Consider the following 13,809-nt stretch of genomic DNA (forward strand, 5'->3'; position numbering starts at 1 on the left):
AATATCTCCAGATAAATTAAATAAGCGACATGTTATTTTCGTTTTACTATATTACGTGCGGCGTACGATAAATTTTCTGAGACACGATAATTTCGCTGCAAAATAATAAAATTCACAAGTCTCTGAAAATGTTTCAGCCTGCAGCCAATCAACGTGCTAATAAACAACGAATGTTAGAATCTGTTAGATTACGCGTCGATAAAGAGCGTAGCTATTTTCACTGCGAAGCTTGACATTTTTTAACCGATATACAGATATTTTCTACACTCCTTTTTCATTATTTAAACAACAGTTTTCAGAATCGATACAAAAGTAAAGGAGGACCTACGTCACTCGGCTGTCCATCGTATCGTTTCGACAAGCGATTCTACAGATTCTGCGTCGTGGAGAAGACCGTGTTGATGACACCATGATCCAGACTTTTCTCGCGTTACACCGATACATGTTGTACATATAATGAGTGACCGAGTATGAATTGACGCAGATCGATTAATAAAAAAGAGCAAAATGATCGGCGACATGACGCAGATTAACAGGGAGCTCGTTGAATGGATTGGCAGGATCTCATTTTCGAGGCCCGTGAGAAACGTGACGAGAGACTTCTCGGATGCCGGTAAAACCCTCAATCTTAAAAGCCGGTTCTTGCGTCATCAGTTTTCTCTTGTTTACGTAATAAATTTAAGAGCCGTGTCGAAACTAAGCTTAGATTAATTTTGCCGGCACGTCAGAGCTGCGCAATGAATTTTTAATTGAGGGGTATTATAATTATACCGATAAAGTTATTAAAATTGATTTAAAAATTAAAAATGACTTTATGAAAATTGTTTTTATCTTTTAATAGTTCTTGCAGCGGAGATTCTGAAATTATACTATCCCCGGCATGTAGAGCTTCACAATTATATTCCTGTGAATAGTATAAGCACAAAGAAAGAAAACTGGAGAATGCTGAATCGAAAGGTACTTGTTAAACTTGATATGAAATTGAATGAGGATGAAATTACTCAATTGGCAAGTGGGTCAAATAATGCAATTGAGAAACTCTTAGCAAGACTTCAAGTAAAAGTCCTGAAAAATAGTTTAACAACACACAAGCTGAAATTCAAAGAAAATATAGAAGGTAACAATGTGTAGGCATTAAATAATTACATTTGCTTAACAATATCTTGCATAATATTTCCTTTAGTTTTACATTTTACATATTTTTCATAGGAGAGAAAATTATAAACAGCTCGCCAATTGCTAATGATTATTCACAATCGTCATTAGAAAGTTCAAACAACTTAAACAATGAAACTTGTGAAAGAGAAAATAAATTGTCGAAATTTATGCATTTGAAACAAGGAATCCTCTTTAGTTGCATTTTCTGTGTTTTAGCACGCGTATGGCACATCTTTGTCTATTGTATACCTCATCGTTTTCGGAGACGTGAGTGATCGTAATATTTAAATAAAACAATTTAAAATTAACAATAAATTTTCAAATTTAAAGATGATGTGCTCGTGGATGTCACGGTAGATCGAACTGAAAATGTGAATGATAAAAGTGTGCAGCGTACGATTTATGAGTTAAATCAAGAGCTATGCAAAAAAGAGGAAATAATAAACAGTTTGGAGCACAAAATCGTGCATTTAAAGAATTCAATAAAATTCACGGATCTGCCTGTTTCGAGTCTGACAGCACAAATCTTACAAAACGACGTTAAAATAAAGCAATCGACAAAGTCGCGATCGATCAACAGTGTACGCACTAAATCACGTTTGCATAGTTTTCACGAAACTAAGGTGGCCTAACAATCCGTAGCAATGCTCAGTTATAAATTTCATTGTAAAGTAAAAAATAAATTTTCTACATTATTTATTATTTTCAAAGTAACATTTTTCTCTTTAATACATCTTTTAAAATTTTATTCTTTGTATGTTAAATAAAATTTGAAAGCTTTATTAAAAAAATGTTTCTCGCAAGAAGATAGAAATTGCAATTAAAGTATTGAGTTTATTTATCGAGAAGACGAGAGAGTAAGAGGAAGGGGGGCAAATATGTGAAATTAGACAGTCCAAAGTCGTACCAGGAAAGCTGCATCAAGGTCATTTTCTCATCATCGTTTCTCATCGCGAGAAGTGGGGATGTCGATATTGTCCGTTCACCTGTACCGAAAAGGAGGTCTCGGTAGTAATCACAGTAGTATACCGGCTCTTGGATTGTAACAGCGCACAAAATACTGAAGTGTTTTAATGAGAATTCTACTACAGTGGATGTGAGTACAATTATATAAATTCGATTGTTTTTAGTAGGATTACATTTATTATCTTACAAGAATTAAATTTATATCATGCATGTTAAATAAAATAGTTATATTGATTTATCCGGTTTTTCACGAGGCACACTGGATGAAGTTACGGTGAAGAATAAATGTGGTATGTGCAAAACGGTACATGTATATGGTCAATGATTTTCTTGTACGCTACACTGCGTAAAATCCGAGTATACTTTCGTGCTGTACTGGTTGTTTTATCCGTACTGGTGCAATACTGTAAAAATGTAAATGAAGATGTGTCTCCTTGGAAGAAATAATTCGCATTCAAGGAGACACACTTTCTCTTTCTTTAACCGGTAATAAAATTTACTACTGGAAAAATTATTAGTACTGAATATAGTTAATAAATTTTTATTTATCTCAATTGTTTCATCAACGTTGCTAGTATAGAAATATATAATTTAATTTCTTATTATTCTTTAGATAACATGATATTGAATATCATTCCTTGCTCGACGCTGCTTTATTGGATTGTAGCTATTATATCGGGTGGTGCGATATTGGTTCTGGTGGGCCTTCGTTTGTACGTTTTCTACACTTTGGGGATTTGCAAAAGTAAAGCCCAAATGGACGGTAAAACAATAATAATCACCGGATGTACTTCTGGTATTGGTAAGGAAACAGCGAGGGATCTTGCCAAGAGAGGCGCGAGGATCATTATGGCATGCAGAAACCCGGATATTGCTAATCAGTTGAAAGGTTTTATAACTAAAATGACTATTAATTTTAATAACATTTTTTTATTTTTTTCCAAACTGTTATAAACATTAAAAATTTTTTTTTTTAATTATATAAATTTACGGAAATATAAAACAAAATGTTCTATTTGGATTATTGTATATCTGTTGAATTTACCGCATTTAATTAATTATAATTTAATTATAGTACTATTGCAAGTAAACTGTTTACAAATGGGCAATGCGCACGTTATAATTAGAGATAATAATGTCACTTATAATTGCAAATCAAAATGTGGTCATTGATCCAGACTGGTTTCTATCGCTACGCATACATTTGTTATGTTATATGTATTTAGGCTACTTGCATAATTCTCTGACTAAAAATATGCATATAAAAATGTTGAATTTTCTAAAACGTAAACTTAAAATATAAATATATAAAAATTCTTTTTGTTCTTCAAGTAAGAATTAATTTATTTTTAATTTCTCTAATATTTAAAATTAAAAACGTTATTTTACACAACTTAATATATATTTGTCTTACATTTTTTATATGTTTTGTAACATGGCCGATTTTATATGCAGATGAAATTGTGAAAGAATCAAACAACGCCAATATCACAGTTCGCAAATTGGATTTGTCATCGCTCCAATCGATCAGAAAGTTTGCGCAGCAGATAAATCAAGAGGAAAGCAAATTGGACGTGTTGATCCATAACGCTGGGACTGCAGAAACGTTCAGGAAAAAAGTTACAGAAGACGGATTAGAGCAGACTATGGCTACCAATTACTTCGGACCATTTCTGCTGACGCATCTTTTAATCGGTAAGAAATTATTGGCGTGAAATACATATATAAATTTTTTTTTTCTTTATTAAATCTAACGCTTAATCAGCACATTATGTTGTACACATGACAAAACCTTTTAATGATTTCAAATTTCATAAAATAATAACGTGTGACACAAAATCTATTTATTGCGGAAGTCATATATATTGAAGCAATTGATGATAAAAATGTTATTTATATAACGATATAATTTAGTTTTTATTTCATTATTTAAATTAGTCACTTCTTAGAAGTATTAAAAAGTGCTATTATGACGATTATATTCTTATTATTATTAATAATGTCATTTAACCGATGATACTCACATAAAGTATCGTTCTTTTGCTATTATTACATGAATTAATGTATTACGAAGAAACATTGTTACTTGCAGATTTGTTAAAACGATCGAAACCAAGTCGTATTATAGTGGTTGCGTCAGAACTTTATCGATTAGCGTGTTTAAATCTTGACAACATCAACCCAATGTCGACCTTACCGGCGTATGTGTATTACGTATCGAAGTACGCGGATATAGTCTTCACGTTGGAACTGGCGCGACGTTTGGAGGGTTCAGGAGTGACGGCAAATTGCTTGCATCCTGGGATGATAGACAGCGGAATCTGGCGAAACGTACCTGCTCCGTTATCTTGGGGTTTGAAACTGATAGTTAAAATGTTCTTTAAAACGCCCGAGCAAGGCGCACAAACGACTATTTATCTCGCAGTTTCTGACGAACTTAACAAAATTTCCGGAAGATACTTCATGGATTGTGCTGTAAGAATTCTTATTGATCTTTTTAAGTTCAGTCTTTTCTAAAAAAAAAAAAAACTTTAATATTAAAAAGTAACTTTAGCGAAGTATTATCTAATTATCTAATATTTTTTAAGGAACATCGATTGTCGAACGCAGTGAAAGATCCTGCTAAAGGAAAAAAATTATGGGAATTAAGTGAGCCTTTAGTAAAGTTACAATCATCAGACCCGAAGATCTAAAGTGTATTGTGTTTGCAAATTTTTATACAATTGCCAGTATAACTTTTACCTTACAGCAAAGTAAAACTTTATTAGTCAATATTTTTTTTATATTTAAAATAACGTTTATCGTAGTTCTACAAAAGTACTTTTTACTAGAAAAAAAAAGAGAAAATATTTTTAATTAAATTATGATATAAGTATATTTATATATGTAACAAAAATGATGTATGTATTTTTAATAATTCAAACAGGTTAACCAGTATTTATTACGAAATCAGTTTTACATTGATTTCTATTTCTAATTCAAAGGAAACAAACTATCCCATTTTTGCATTCTATCGGGAAATAATCCTGTCTTCATGTTTGGTTCCTCGGAGATTTCTAAATAGTTGTCTTTTTCTGGTAAGTACTGTTCCCATGTAACATTTATACCTGAAGAAGGAGATACTGGCTGTCCAATTTGAGCGAAATTTGACCACATGCTCGTCATAAGTTCCACTGTAGGAATTTCTGGATCGTCTTTTTCGAAAAATGGGAATTTGAATTTCATGAAGAATAGATATTGCAAATCGTCATGATGCACCACGCCTTGATTAACAAAATAAATAATATTAAACTATACGTAATTAAATTATTTTAAAAAATTGTAAAGATTGATCCTAAAACGTTATAAATTGATTAAATCACCAAGTAAAACATTTGAATAAAAATAATACCGTATGGTGTGGTTTTATTCAGCATGACAAAACTGTATCGTCCTTGGTAAGAAAACATATAAAAATATACAGGCTGATCACTCATTTCTGCGATCAGTTTTATAATACGATGCATTGGATATATAACTATACCGTCTGTATTGATCTGAAACAATTTTATACCGTTATGTATGTAATGTAATTTTACTCATTTAGTATTATATTAACAATATTTAATAGTGTCCTGAATATGCTATTATTTTATTTTATTTTTTATAATAATTTACATACGTGTCCTAAACTATCGTATGAATTTGGTCCAATCGGTTTGTCACCAAAATAAAATTGGCGCAGTTCAGTACTTATATGTCGAGATCGAGGTGTATCTCGCTCGTACAAGAAATTAATCGGAGCGAGTTTGTACCAGTCATTGTTTAAGTCGTCCACGAACGAATCATTTCCAAGTGTGTGCTGCTTGCTAACATCTAAAAATCATATAATATGTTACATATTATTAATTTTTCTGATCTCAACTATTATTCATGATGAATAGATATTACAGAAAGATAAAATTCTTACAGGCAGCCACGCCGTCAAATTCGTTTTTGGTAACTCCTGCGATTAATGGGACTTTATGGAATTTACCCTGCTTGATGAGATTAATAGGCTGGTCAGGCAAGAATCTTTCTACGTCGTGAACTTCAGGTTCTACTACAGGAGTCCATATTAACATTGGATAGCTGTACCACTCCTAGAACGTGTCATAATATGTTAAAGGTTACTCTTTTACTTATACTCTTTCAATTGTTTCTATCTCTATTATTTCATCTTATTTATCAAATTATATTTATATATTTATCTGATTGTACACGTAATCTTCCTTACAAAGAACTTGGATATAGTGTCTGTGAAGTTTTCTACTGGTTTGGAATTTAAACAGATAAGCATAGAGCCTGTAGAATCGATGGGACAGTCTAATAATTGGGCTTGTTTTTTTGCCAAATGCAATTGTTCAGTCGGAAATGATTCTTTCAGAGTCCCGCCGCTCATTACGATCGCTCGATGGAACAATCCTGCGGACATCGGTGAGACCATATGCAACAACACGCTTATTCCACCGACACTGTAACCAGATATAGTGACGCTGTCAGGATCACCGCCGAAGGTCGCTATGTTTCTTTGAATCCATCGAAGAGCCTCAACTTGATCTTTCAAACCCAAATTACCCGGTGCCTTCGAATCACCGGTGCTCATGAATCCTAGATAAGTACAAATAGTTTTTTAAGGAAAAAAAAAGTTCTGTTATTGCTAAACTAACGCGATGCATCTCAATGTAATAATTTTATAAATTAATAATTTTTTTAAGTATAAAATTTTATCTTAAGTAGAGTTTTATTGCTTATAATTTGAATTAACTGGAAGGTAGTAATAAAATTTTACCTAACGTTGCTATACGATAATTGACGGTAACGAGAACGATGTCCTTGTCCAGCAAATACTGAGGGCCAAAATTAGAGCTTCGAGCGGAAAATAAATAAAAACCACCAGGATGGAAAAATACCAGTACGGGTCTTCTCACGAGTTCGTCCGTCGATGGTAACTGTGATTAAGGTAATTGTTCAATTAGTGACTTCATATTCTTTTTAGTGCGAATGTATGGTGCATTATAAAACTCACTTTTGTTGTGTAGACATTCACACGGAGACAATCCTCCATTATATTCTGTTCGTGTATTGCTGGGCAAGCGGGTCCTTCTTTAGTCGCATCAAACACATCGTTCCAGTCCACCGCTGGAATTGCAACCTAAGCAAATAACGTATTCTCAGAATTGATTCAAAGTCTTATTTTTACAAAAAAATTTGTTATTGAACGGATTGCTTGAAATAATAATGTTGCAAACAATATTGTGACGTATATTAAGAAATTTGAATTTTTTTTTTTTTATTTGTGATGTGTATTAAGAAATTTGCCGCGTTTTGCGTTCTTGAAATATTGTGCGAACTTTATATCGTTTTACTAGTTACGCCAGTAATGAGGATACATATGCAAATTACTTTGTTATTTGATACACAAATCACGTTTTTTTGTTATTTATCTGATGTCTGATATTTTACTTGGAAACGTTGTTGTCCGGTAGGTGGTTCAGCATATCTCACACCGCGGAAGGAATAGATTTTCTTGCCGAGTCTAGTGGTCATTGTGGACCCACGAATCTTTCCAATCGGGGCAAAGACTTCATGTTGTTCGTCAGCGAGATTATCATCGGCGAGTACAACAACGATGCATAACAAAATAGCAAATAAGGATTTCATGATGCACCGTAGAGGATGATAGTTTAGACTACTAATGCGAGTAGGAAACTCACGCACGTGAAACCGGTTAGGCACGTTAAGTGCCGCACCAGCGAGCACTAAAAACATCTCAAGGGCAACACGAGGCCTTTTATATTCAACTACGAAGAGGAAGACGCGCGCGCGAATCGCAATTGTCTTTCTGGGAAACTCGATCTGATGCGAGTCTATCACGTACGCGAGAGTATTTCCCACAAAGCCAGGCGTACGTGAGATCACGCACGATTTTGTAATTTAAACATGCATGCGCGTAGGGTTTTGAAACAGGAAACGAGAATCAATAAGATAAAATATAAGTTCATCACGTGTAAAAATCGTCTGTGACCACGGTTCGCAACACTGTCGGTTTTTCCGCTTGACAAATTTTAAAAATAATACAACTGATATTGCAATCTAATTTTATGGAATATTAATGTAAGTCTTATTTTCCTCAGTGAGAGAGATGTATAATTATGAAGATGAGAAAAAGTTTTAAAACTTATTACAGGTAAGAAATTAATAAGTAAAATTTAGTTACTTTATTGAATTAGTTTCTGTCATAGTTTTTAATTTGTACATAAGGAGAAAGATTTGAAATTGTATGTTAAATGAACATGTAAAAAATTTATTTACGATATTTTTATAATAAGCTATTATTCTATTTTTTAGCTCTTAAATTGTGTTTGTTCTCTGTGTGATATTGTTTAGTTACATGCCCATAATTTAAATCAAAATTTACATCATAATTGTTCTGATTACTACGTGCTTGTCTCTTTGGTTTGGCAAGTTCTCGCAGTCTTTTAGGACAACGTCTATTATTGTTAGCAACGATGCGAGCGTAAGTATCGAGAAGGAATGTTTTCTTGTCGATTTGATTAAATGGTCCCGAAACTTGCTTGCTATCAACTAATTTATTGGTTTTGCATTTATCTAAAATTTGAAATTTATACAATTAAAAAAAATTATTTATTTAATGTATTTTTTGGTAGTAGTAGTAAAATAATTTAAGAGATCTAACCTACGGCATTGTTATGCTTCGCTAATGAATATGAGGTATGAGATGTTGAACTAGAATCCAGTTTCTGTTTTTGTTGAATAGATTGATTCAAATTGTTAAATATTTGACGAGTATTGGTTATCTAGATATAGGTATATTTTAAGTTATATTATTATATATGCATTTTTTCATTTTTTATGAAATTATTACCTGATTATCGGTATTGCTATGATTATTAATTTGCTTATTACATTTTTTTTCGTATTTAGATGCATTCATTGATTGAGTTTCGCTATTCATATCGCTGTATCGTGGACAATCTTCTGCAAGCGAAATCTATTTTCTAATTAGTAAGTACTTTAATGCAATGTCGAGATTTTCACTAAAATTACGTTATTTGAATTACTAAAAGTGCCTTAAGAAACGTTAACTTTAGAAATTTTGATCCAAATTAAGGTTTGCGTGAATTTTTGATAGCCAAAGCTATGGTTTATTTTATTCGTTATTCAATTGTAATTTTAATCGTATGTCATTCCATTTCTGGTGCTTTCGAAAAACGAGCATTAATACTTTTTAAGAAGTTTAAACTTCCACAAATTTTATTTCACGTTTTTCACAATTTCGCGTCTCTGTTATATTTTTATTGAATATACTTTTATATAAGTAATGCATAAAGTAATATATAAACGCATAAGATATCTTATAAAGATTTATTACTACAAAAACATTAGTGGACGGTATAAAATATACATATATCAAATTATTAAACACTATAATCCTTAAAATTACCAGATCGATAAATTTATATTTGGACGGATACGCCTAGAAATATGGCTCCGTTGGACGGACGCAAAGGCAGCAATCGCTTTAACTAACTTTATATATTTAACTCCATCTCTCAGTCATTTGTACTTTTGTAAAAATAGATGTGTAAAATATATATATATATAAAACAATATGACTGATATTTAGAATATATCTTCGATAACATTAGTGATACGTAGCAGCGATACTATATTAAATATGTATTGTCAAATTATATTAAACATGTGCTGTTAATTGATAAAATGTGCTATATCAGATTCGTTTTTCAAATATCTATTTTTGTTCGTGAATGCAACACGAATTGTTACTCGAGTATTTGTATAAAGTATACAAATTGCAAACGTAATATTTATCTGCCAAATGCAAAAGTGAATACAATCATAACTATCGTAGCGAATAATGAATAACTTATTGCAGACGCGCCTGCATTACAATCTACAATTCTTCTGGCTCTCATAAAATCTGGCCCAAGATACGCGCTGTACTCCCGTTTGTTCGGTGGAATCACCACTAACTGCTGAGTGGCATCTTGAAATATGAGATCGCTGTAAGGCGATGGACTGTAATACATACTGAAACTGAACTCGTCCTGCTCCTTTCGGCCATAAAACTGCTGTGCGTATATAAATAGATTGATATAAGCATTGATCTGCGTCTCGTTGTAGCCGTAATAACCACCGCGTGTAACTATAGCGTTGGCGGCGACTTTGCCTAAATTGCAGTTTAAATAATCCATAGTCGGGCGGCGTGTACCATCTGGGCAGAGTAACTCGAAGTCTTTCGTAAAAGTATTGCGCGCCCAGAATTCCCTACGTTTGCCGTCTGTATTTTCTGCAACCGTCGTGTGCTTCACGAAGGACACGTCGCCGCCACCCTCTACTAGACATCTAAAGGCACCTGTATATCCAAAATAATCCTCGGAAGCATCTCTGCGACAATACCGGTAGCTCACCCCATGGCACAAGTCGCACATGTTATCATAAGGCACACCTACAAACGATAAATAATTAAATGTCAAACAAAGCAAGTTTTGCAGTAATTATTCTATAATTGAAACAGTTTTCTGTTACATTTTATTAATTTAAAAATTGCTATTTTACAGAAATTATTAATTTAAAAATGTTAGCTACCTGTATTATATTCAGTGCTAAGTGCACCCGGGACGCAAGATTTACTAAAGTATTCGGCGGCGGCGCGCACGGAATCGCAACCATATCCTCTGATCCACTTGTTGGAGATGAGATACGCCAGTGGGTAAACCCATCCTGCAGCAGTGTTAATTCCAGTGTGACAAGTATATTTGTTTTTAAGATATGTCAGGTCGGTGTTATCATCCTCCTCTTTCGCGACGGCGACGACATAATAGTCTGGTGTACCCAAATTGTACACCTCAGATATAAATGGAATCAATTCAAACCGCAATCCAGCAGTGTAAACATCACTGGCATCTAATACAGTTACATCGGCAATCCTATTATAAAAAAGATAAAATTATATATTTAAATTTTTATTTTAAATTATATTTAAACATAAATGTGTTTAATACATACCCGTTTTGTATCAATTGCATACAGTTTATTTGACTGTGACCTCTGTGACAAAGTAATTCTGGTTTTAAGAGCTGGGCTTTTAAAGCAATCTACAAAAGACATTAAAGATGTTAAAATTAACAATGTTTAAATACTCTTTATAGTAAAATTTTATTTAGTTAAAATCGTACCTTCATCTTTACACATTTTTCCATTTCTGGATCAGATGTAACACATAATGTCATGCGATTTACGGGACAATGACGCACTCCTAACACATGGTCTAAAGATCTTCCTAAATATCCGGTGTACGTTTGATCTTTTTCGGCCAGTTGTACAAAGTCGCGAGCAGAGTCCTGATAATACAAAGTGTTATAGATAAATGCTAATTTATAATTAATTAGCAAAAATAAAATAAAAATATTAAAACTTACAGAAAACATTAAATTATGCTGCATGCCGTATCTAGGTGCCGATTCATATATGTCGAATACTTCTATCGGTTGCACATTCGTAGTTTCGGCACGATCTCTTTCTCTATTATAGTAATCGTATGTGTCGTTAAACGTAGGCCTTTCCCATGGATTAAAACCTCCTTCTGTTCTTCCTCTTCCGCCACTAAAGCCTCGATCATATCCAAATTCGGTGCGATTTCTTTCTCTATTGGAGTAATCAAACGTGTCGTTAAATGCAGGTCTATCCCATGTATTCAATCCTCCTTCTGTTCTTCCTCTTCCGCCACCGAAACTTCGATCGTATCCGTTACGATCCCAATTATCTGTACCGTATTCATTCGGATTTCTAAATCCATCTCTGTTAAAGTCATTTTCGCCAAATCTGTTATAACCTGGGCGATTATCAAAATCGCCTTGATTGTTGTTTAACCCGTCTGGATTGTTGTCAAAACGATTGAAACTTGTGCCATTTTTATGTAGTAATCGAACAGCTCTCTCTAAAAATTTTTGATACTTTCGACGAATTTCAAAGTTGGTTGCAGAAGACGTGACTATCGCGCGAGACGGTACGGTGCCCCAATTACAAGTCCTGTAATCGTCTACGGGTCTGCGAGTACCATCTTTGCACAGCAATTCGAATTGATCCTTTTTCACAGAACCTAATAATAATTATAAAATGAATATTTGCCGCAATTTTTATCTCTAAAAATTTAGGTTATTTAATTAAGACGACGTACTAAAATCGAATGTTGTTAAGGTCATTTCCTCCACTGTTGTATGCACTAGAAAAGCAATTTCACCCGCTTCAACTAAGCAACGGAAAGCTCCTTCATATCCTGCATAAGGATCTTGATTTGTACATTTACCACCAGGTACTTTTCCAATACACAAACTGCACAACTGATCAGAATTATCACCTGTAATTAATTCGATTACGACAACTATGTTATTAAAGTTCAATCCATACATTCTTTCACTGAACTTACCAAGTGGATTGTATTTATCAGTTAACGAGTTTACTGCACAGCTAGGTCCAAAAAATTTAATTGTTGATTTTACATGATTGTTACAGTCGATTACTTCCATTCCTCCATGCCTCATAAGCTGAATAAAAATACATTTTATTATATATTATTAAAAATTATAATTATATACTGTATCTATGTATATTGTATTTACGATAAAAAGCCGCTCGCTCCGCTGACACTAAAGTTGTTTATGAGCGAGCTAATTTTTTTTTTTTTTTTTTTTTTTTTTAAGAAGCGTTGCGAGGAGTAAACCGAAGAGAGTGAGAGAACGCCCGGGCGCGAGCGCATATTATCCGCGTAAAATCCGCAAAATCTGCATAATCCGCATAATCCGCGCAAAAAATATATTATAAAATAATAAATTTTACTCACATTGTTAATAGGAATCACCCAACCAGCTAACGTTCCAACTCCAGCAAAGCAAGCCTTTTTGCCTCTGAGATCGTACAAATTATTTACATCAAGTAGAGAGCCTCTTTTAATCACTGCGACAGCATATTGATAATTTAAGCCACTTTCATATATTTCTTGCATTATCGGTACAAGACTGTGATATCTTCCAGCTATGAAGACTTCTCCAGCGTCTAATGTCGTTATCTGTGCATTTTCGCGGTCCAGCATGGCCATACATTCTTCCTTATTAAAAGCCTGTTTGCATCGCACCGAAAAATAATTAAAACCAAAAGAGCCTATCTCACGATCTACCGCTCTGGCAAACGCTTGACACTTGTTTTGTTCTCCATCAGAGACCGTGCACCATGTGACTGTGTTATTGTAATGCTGACCTAATAAAGAATAAGGCAAATAATTATAAATAATTAATATTTAACACATACAATGTATAAAATTCTAACTTTCAACATTGTCTTCTTCACAGTGTAAATAAAATTGGTGCAAATATCAGAATGAAACAGGAAGTGATCTACTCTCATTATTAAACGGTTGCATTTTTTTAAAGAATTGTACTAAAAAGCGTACTACCGTGAACTCGATGTAGCTGAAAACAGCAGAGAAACAGCAACAACGCGTAGAACTGGAACATATTTCCCTTGGGCGTTCTCTTCGAATAAATCCCACACGGACAACACCCTCGGCATGAGTCTTACGAACCAGTGTTGTTATTTCGCGAGGGATAAAAAAACCTAACGCTG

At 33.5% G+C, this 13,809-nt stretch overlaps 5 protein-coding genes and 1 long non-coding RNA gene across 10 annotated transcripts; 3 read left to right on the forward strand and 3 right to left on the reverse strand.

Moving 5' to 3' along the window:
- The first annotated feature begins 80 nt into the window (after positions 1-80).
- Positions 81-1,790, forward strand: LOC139112707 (spermatogenesis-associated protein 4). 2 transcript variants are annotated; one of them, XM_070673781.1, is made up of 5 exons: positions 81-172; positions 293-613; positions 842-1,117; positions 1,210-1,425; positions 1,516-1,790. In XM_070673781.1, the coding sequence occupies exons 2-5, from the start codon at positions 508-510 to the stop codon at positions 1,788-1,790; spliced, it is 873 nt and encodes a 290-aa protein (XP_070529882.1). In that variant the 5' UTR covers positions 81-172; positions 293-507. The 2 variants fall into 2 exon arrangements, with proteins under 2 accessions (XP_070529882.1, XP_070529884.1); XM_070673783.1 differs by having other exon boundaries at positions 81-613; positions 1,489-1,790.
- A 371-nt stretch (positions 1,791-2,161) lies between these two features.
- LOC139112677 (retinol dehydrogenase 14) lies at positions 2,162-5,073 on the forward strand. 2 transcript variants are annotated; one of them, XM_070673751.1, is made up of 5 exons: positions 2,162-2,254; positions 2,738-3,013; positions 3,580-3,819; positions 4,217-4,599; positions 4,713-5,073. In XM_070673751.1, the coding sequence occupies exons 2-5, from the start codon at positions 2,743-2,745 to the stop codon at positions 4,815-4,817; spliced, it is 999 nt and encodes a 332-aa protein (XP_070529852.1). In that variant the 5' UTR covers positions 2,162-2,254; positions 2,738-2,742; the 3' UTR covers positions 4,818-5,073. The 2 variants fall into 2 exon arrangements, with proteins under 2 accessions (XP_070529852.1, XP_070529855.1); XM_070673754.1 differs by lacking the exon at positions 2,162-2,254 and adding an exon at positions 2,288-2,414.
- LOC139112616 (esterase E4) lies at positions 5,030-7,990 on the reverse strand. Its single transcript, XM_070673700.1, has 8 exons — positions 7,609-7,990; positions 7,172-7,297; positions 6,935-7,094; positions 6,380-6,753; positions 6,074-6,245; positions 5,786-5,979; positions 5,516-5,660; positions 5,030-5,387 (listed from the first exon to the last, which is right to left on the reverse strand). Exons 1-8 carry the CDS (start codon positions 7,912-7,914, stop codon positions 5,098-5,100), a joined length of 1,767 nt encoding a protein of 588 aa, XP_070529801.1. The 5' UTR covers positions 7,915-7,990; the 3' UTR covers positions 5,030-5,097.
- An 82-nt stretch (positions 7,991-8,072) lies between these two features.
- Positions 8,073-10,189, forward strand: LOC139112743 (uncharacterized). Of its 3 annotated transcripts, XR_011547424.1 has the most exons (4): positions 8,073-8,332; positions 8,494-8,662; positions 9,091-9,171; positions 10,064-10,189. It is a non-coding gene; the product is annotated as an uncharacterized lncRNA (long non-coding RNA). The 3 variants fall into 3 exon arrangements; XR_011547423.1 differs by having other exon boundaries at positions 8,494-9,171; XR_011547425.1 differs by lacking the exon at positions 8,494-8,662.
- On the reverse strand, positions 8,339-9,121 carry LOC139112732 (uncharacterized). Its single transcript, XM_070673802.1, has 3 exons — positions 9,032-9,121; positions 8,843-8,963; positions 8,339-8,754 (listed from the first exon to the last, which is right to left on the reverse strand). The coding sequence occupies exons 1-3, from the start codon at positions 9,119-9,121 to the stop codon at positions 8,483-8,485; spliced, it is 483 nt and encodes a 160-aa protein (XP_070529903.1). The 3' UTR covers positions 8,339-8,482.
- Positions 9,518-13,782, reverse strand: Tsf2 (transferrin 2). Its single transcript, XM_070673694.1, has 9 exons — positions 13,640-13,782; positions 13,031-13,443; positions 12,617-12,734; positions 12,368-12,547; positions 11,610-12,289; positions 11,367-11,531; positions 11,197-11,285; positions 10,777-11,117; positions 9,518-10,636 (listed from the first exon to the last, which is right to left on the reverse strand). The coding sequence occupies exons 1-9, from the start codon at positions 13,698-13,700 to the stop codon at positions 9,996-9,998; spliced, it is 2,688 nt and encodes an 895-aa protein (XP_070529795.1). The 5' UTR covers positions 13,701-13,782; the 3' UTR covers positions 9,518-9,995.
- Between the last annotated feature and the right edge of the window lie 27 nt (positions 13,783-13,809).

Source organism: Cardiocondyla obscurior, linkage group LG02 (genome assembly GCF_019399895.1).
Source record: "Cardiocondyla obscurior isolate alpha-2009 linkage group LG02, Cobs3.1, whole genome shotgun sequence".
In the NCBI taxonomy this organism is placed as follows: Eukaryota; Metazoa; Arthropoda; class Insecta; order Hymenoptera; family Formicidae; genus Cardiocondyla; species Cardiocondyla obscurior.

Coding starts and splice junctions, on each gene's coding strand:
- Tsf2 (XM_070673694.1), bottom strand. CDS start 13,700: ATGTTCCAGTTCTACGCGTTGTTGCTGTTTCTCTGCTGTTTTCAGCTA. Junction 12,290..12,367: donor CTTAACAACATTCGATTTTA/GTACGTCGTCTT, acceptor AATTATTATTAG/GTTCTGTGAAAAAGGATCAA. Junction 10,637..10,776: donor TAGCACTGAATATAATACAG/GTAGCTAACATT, acceptor TATCGTTTGTAG/GTGTGCCTTATGATAACATG.
- LOC139112732 (XM_070673802.1), bottom strand. CDS start 9,121: ATGAATAGCGAAACTCAATCAATGAATGCATCTAAATACGAAAAAAAA. Junction 8,964..9,031: donor ATAGCAATACCGATAATCAG/GTAATAATTTCA, acceptor ACCTATATCTAG/ATAACCAATACTCGTCAAAT. Junction 8,755..8,842: donor GAAGCATAACAATGCCGTAG/GTTAGATCTCTT, acceptor TTCAAATTTTAG/ATAAATGCAAAACCAATAAA.
- LOC139112677 (XM_070673751.1), top strand. CDS start 2,743: ATGATATTGAATATCATTCCTTGCTCGACGCTGCTTTATTGGATTGTA. Junction 3,014..3,579: donor TATTGCTAATCAGTTGAAAG/GTTTTATAACTA, acceptor TTTTATATGCAG/ATGAAATTGTGAAAGAATCA. Junction 4,600..4,712: donor GATACTTCATGGATTGTGCT/GTAAGAATTCTT, acceptor ATATTTTTTAAG/GAACATCGATTGTCGAACGC.
- LOC139112616 (XM_070673700.1), bottom strand. CDS start 7,914: ATGTTTTTAGTGCTCGCTGGTGCGGCACTTAACGTGCCTAACCGGTTT. Junction 6,754..6,934: donor TTATCGTATAGCAACGTTAG/GTAAAATTTTAT, acceptor GTACTTATCTAG/GATTCATGAGCACCGGTGAT. Junction 5,388..5,515: donor GAATAAAACCACACCATACG/GTATTATTTTTA, acceptor TTGTTAATCAAG/GCGTGGTGCATCATGACGAT.
- LOC139112707 (XM_070673783.1), top strand. CDS start 508: ATGATCGGCGACATGACGCAGATTAACAGGGAGCTCGTTGAATGGATT. Junction 614..841: donor GAGAGACTTCTCGGATGCCG/GTAAAACCCTCA, acceptor ATCTTTTAATAG/TTCTTGCAGCGGAGATTCTG. Junction 1,426..1,488: donor ACCTCATCGTTTTCGGAGAC/GTGAGTGATCGT, acceptor TCAAATTTAAAG/ATGATGTGCTCGTGGATGTC.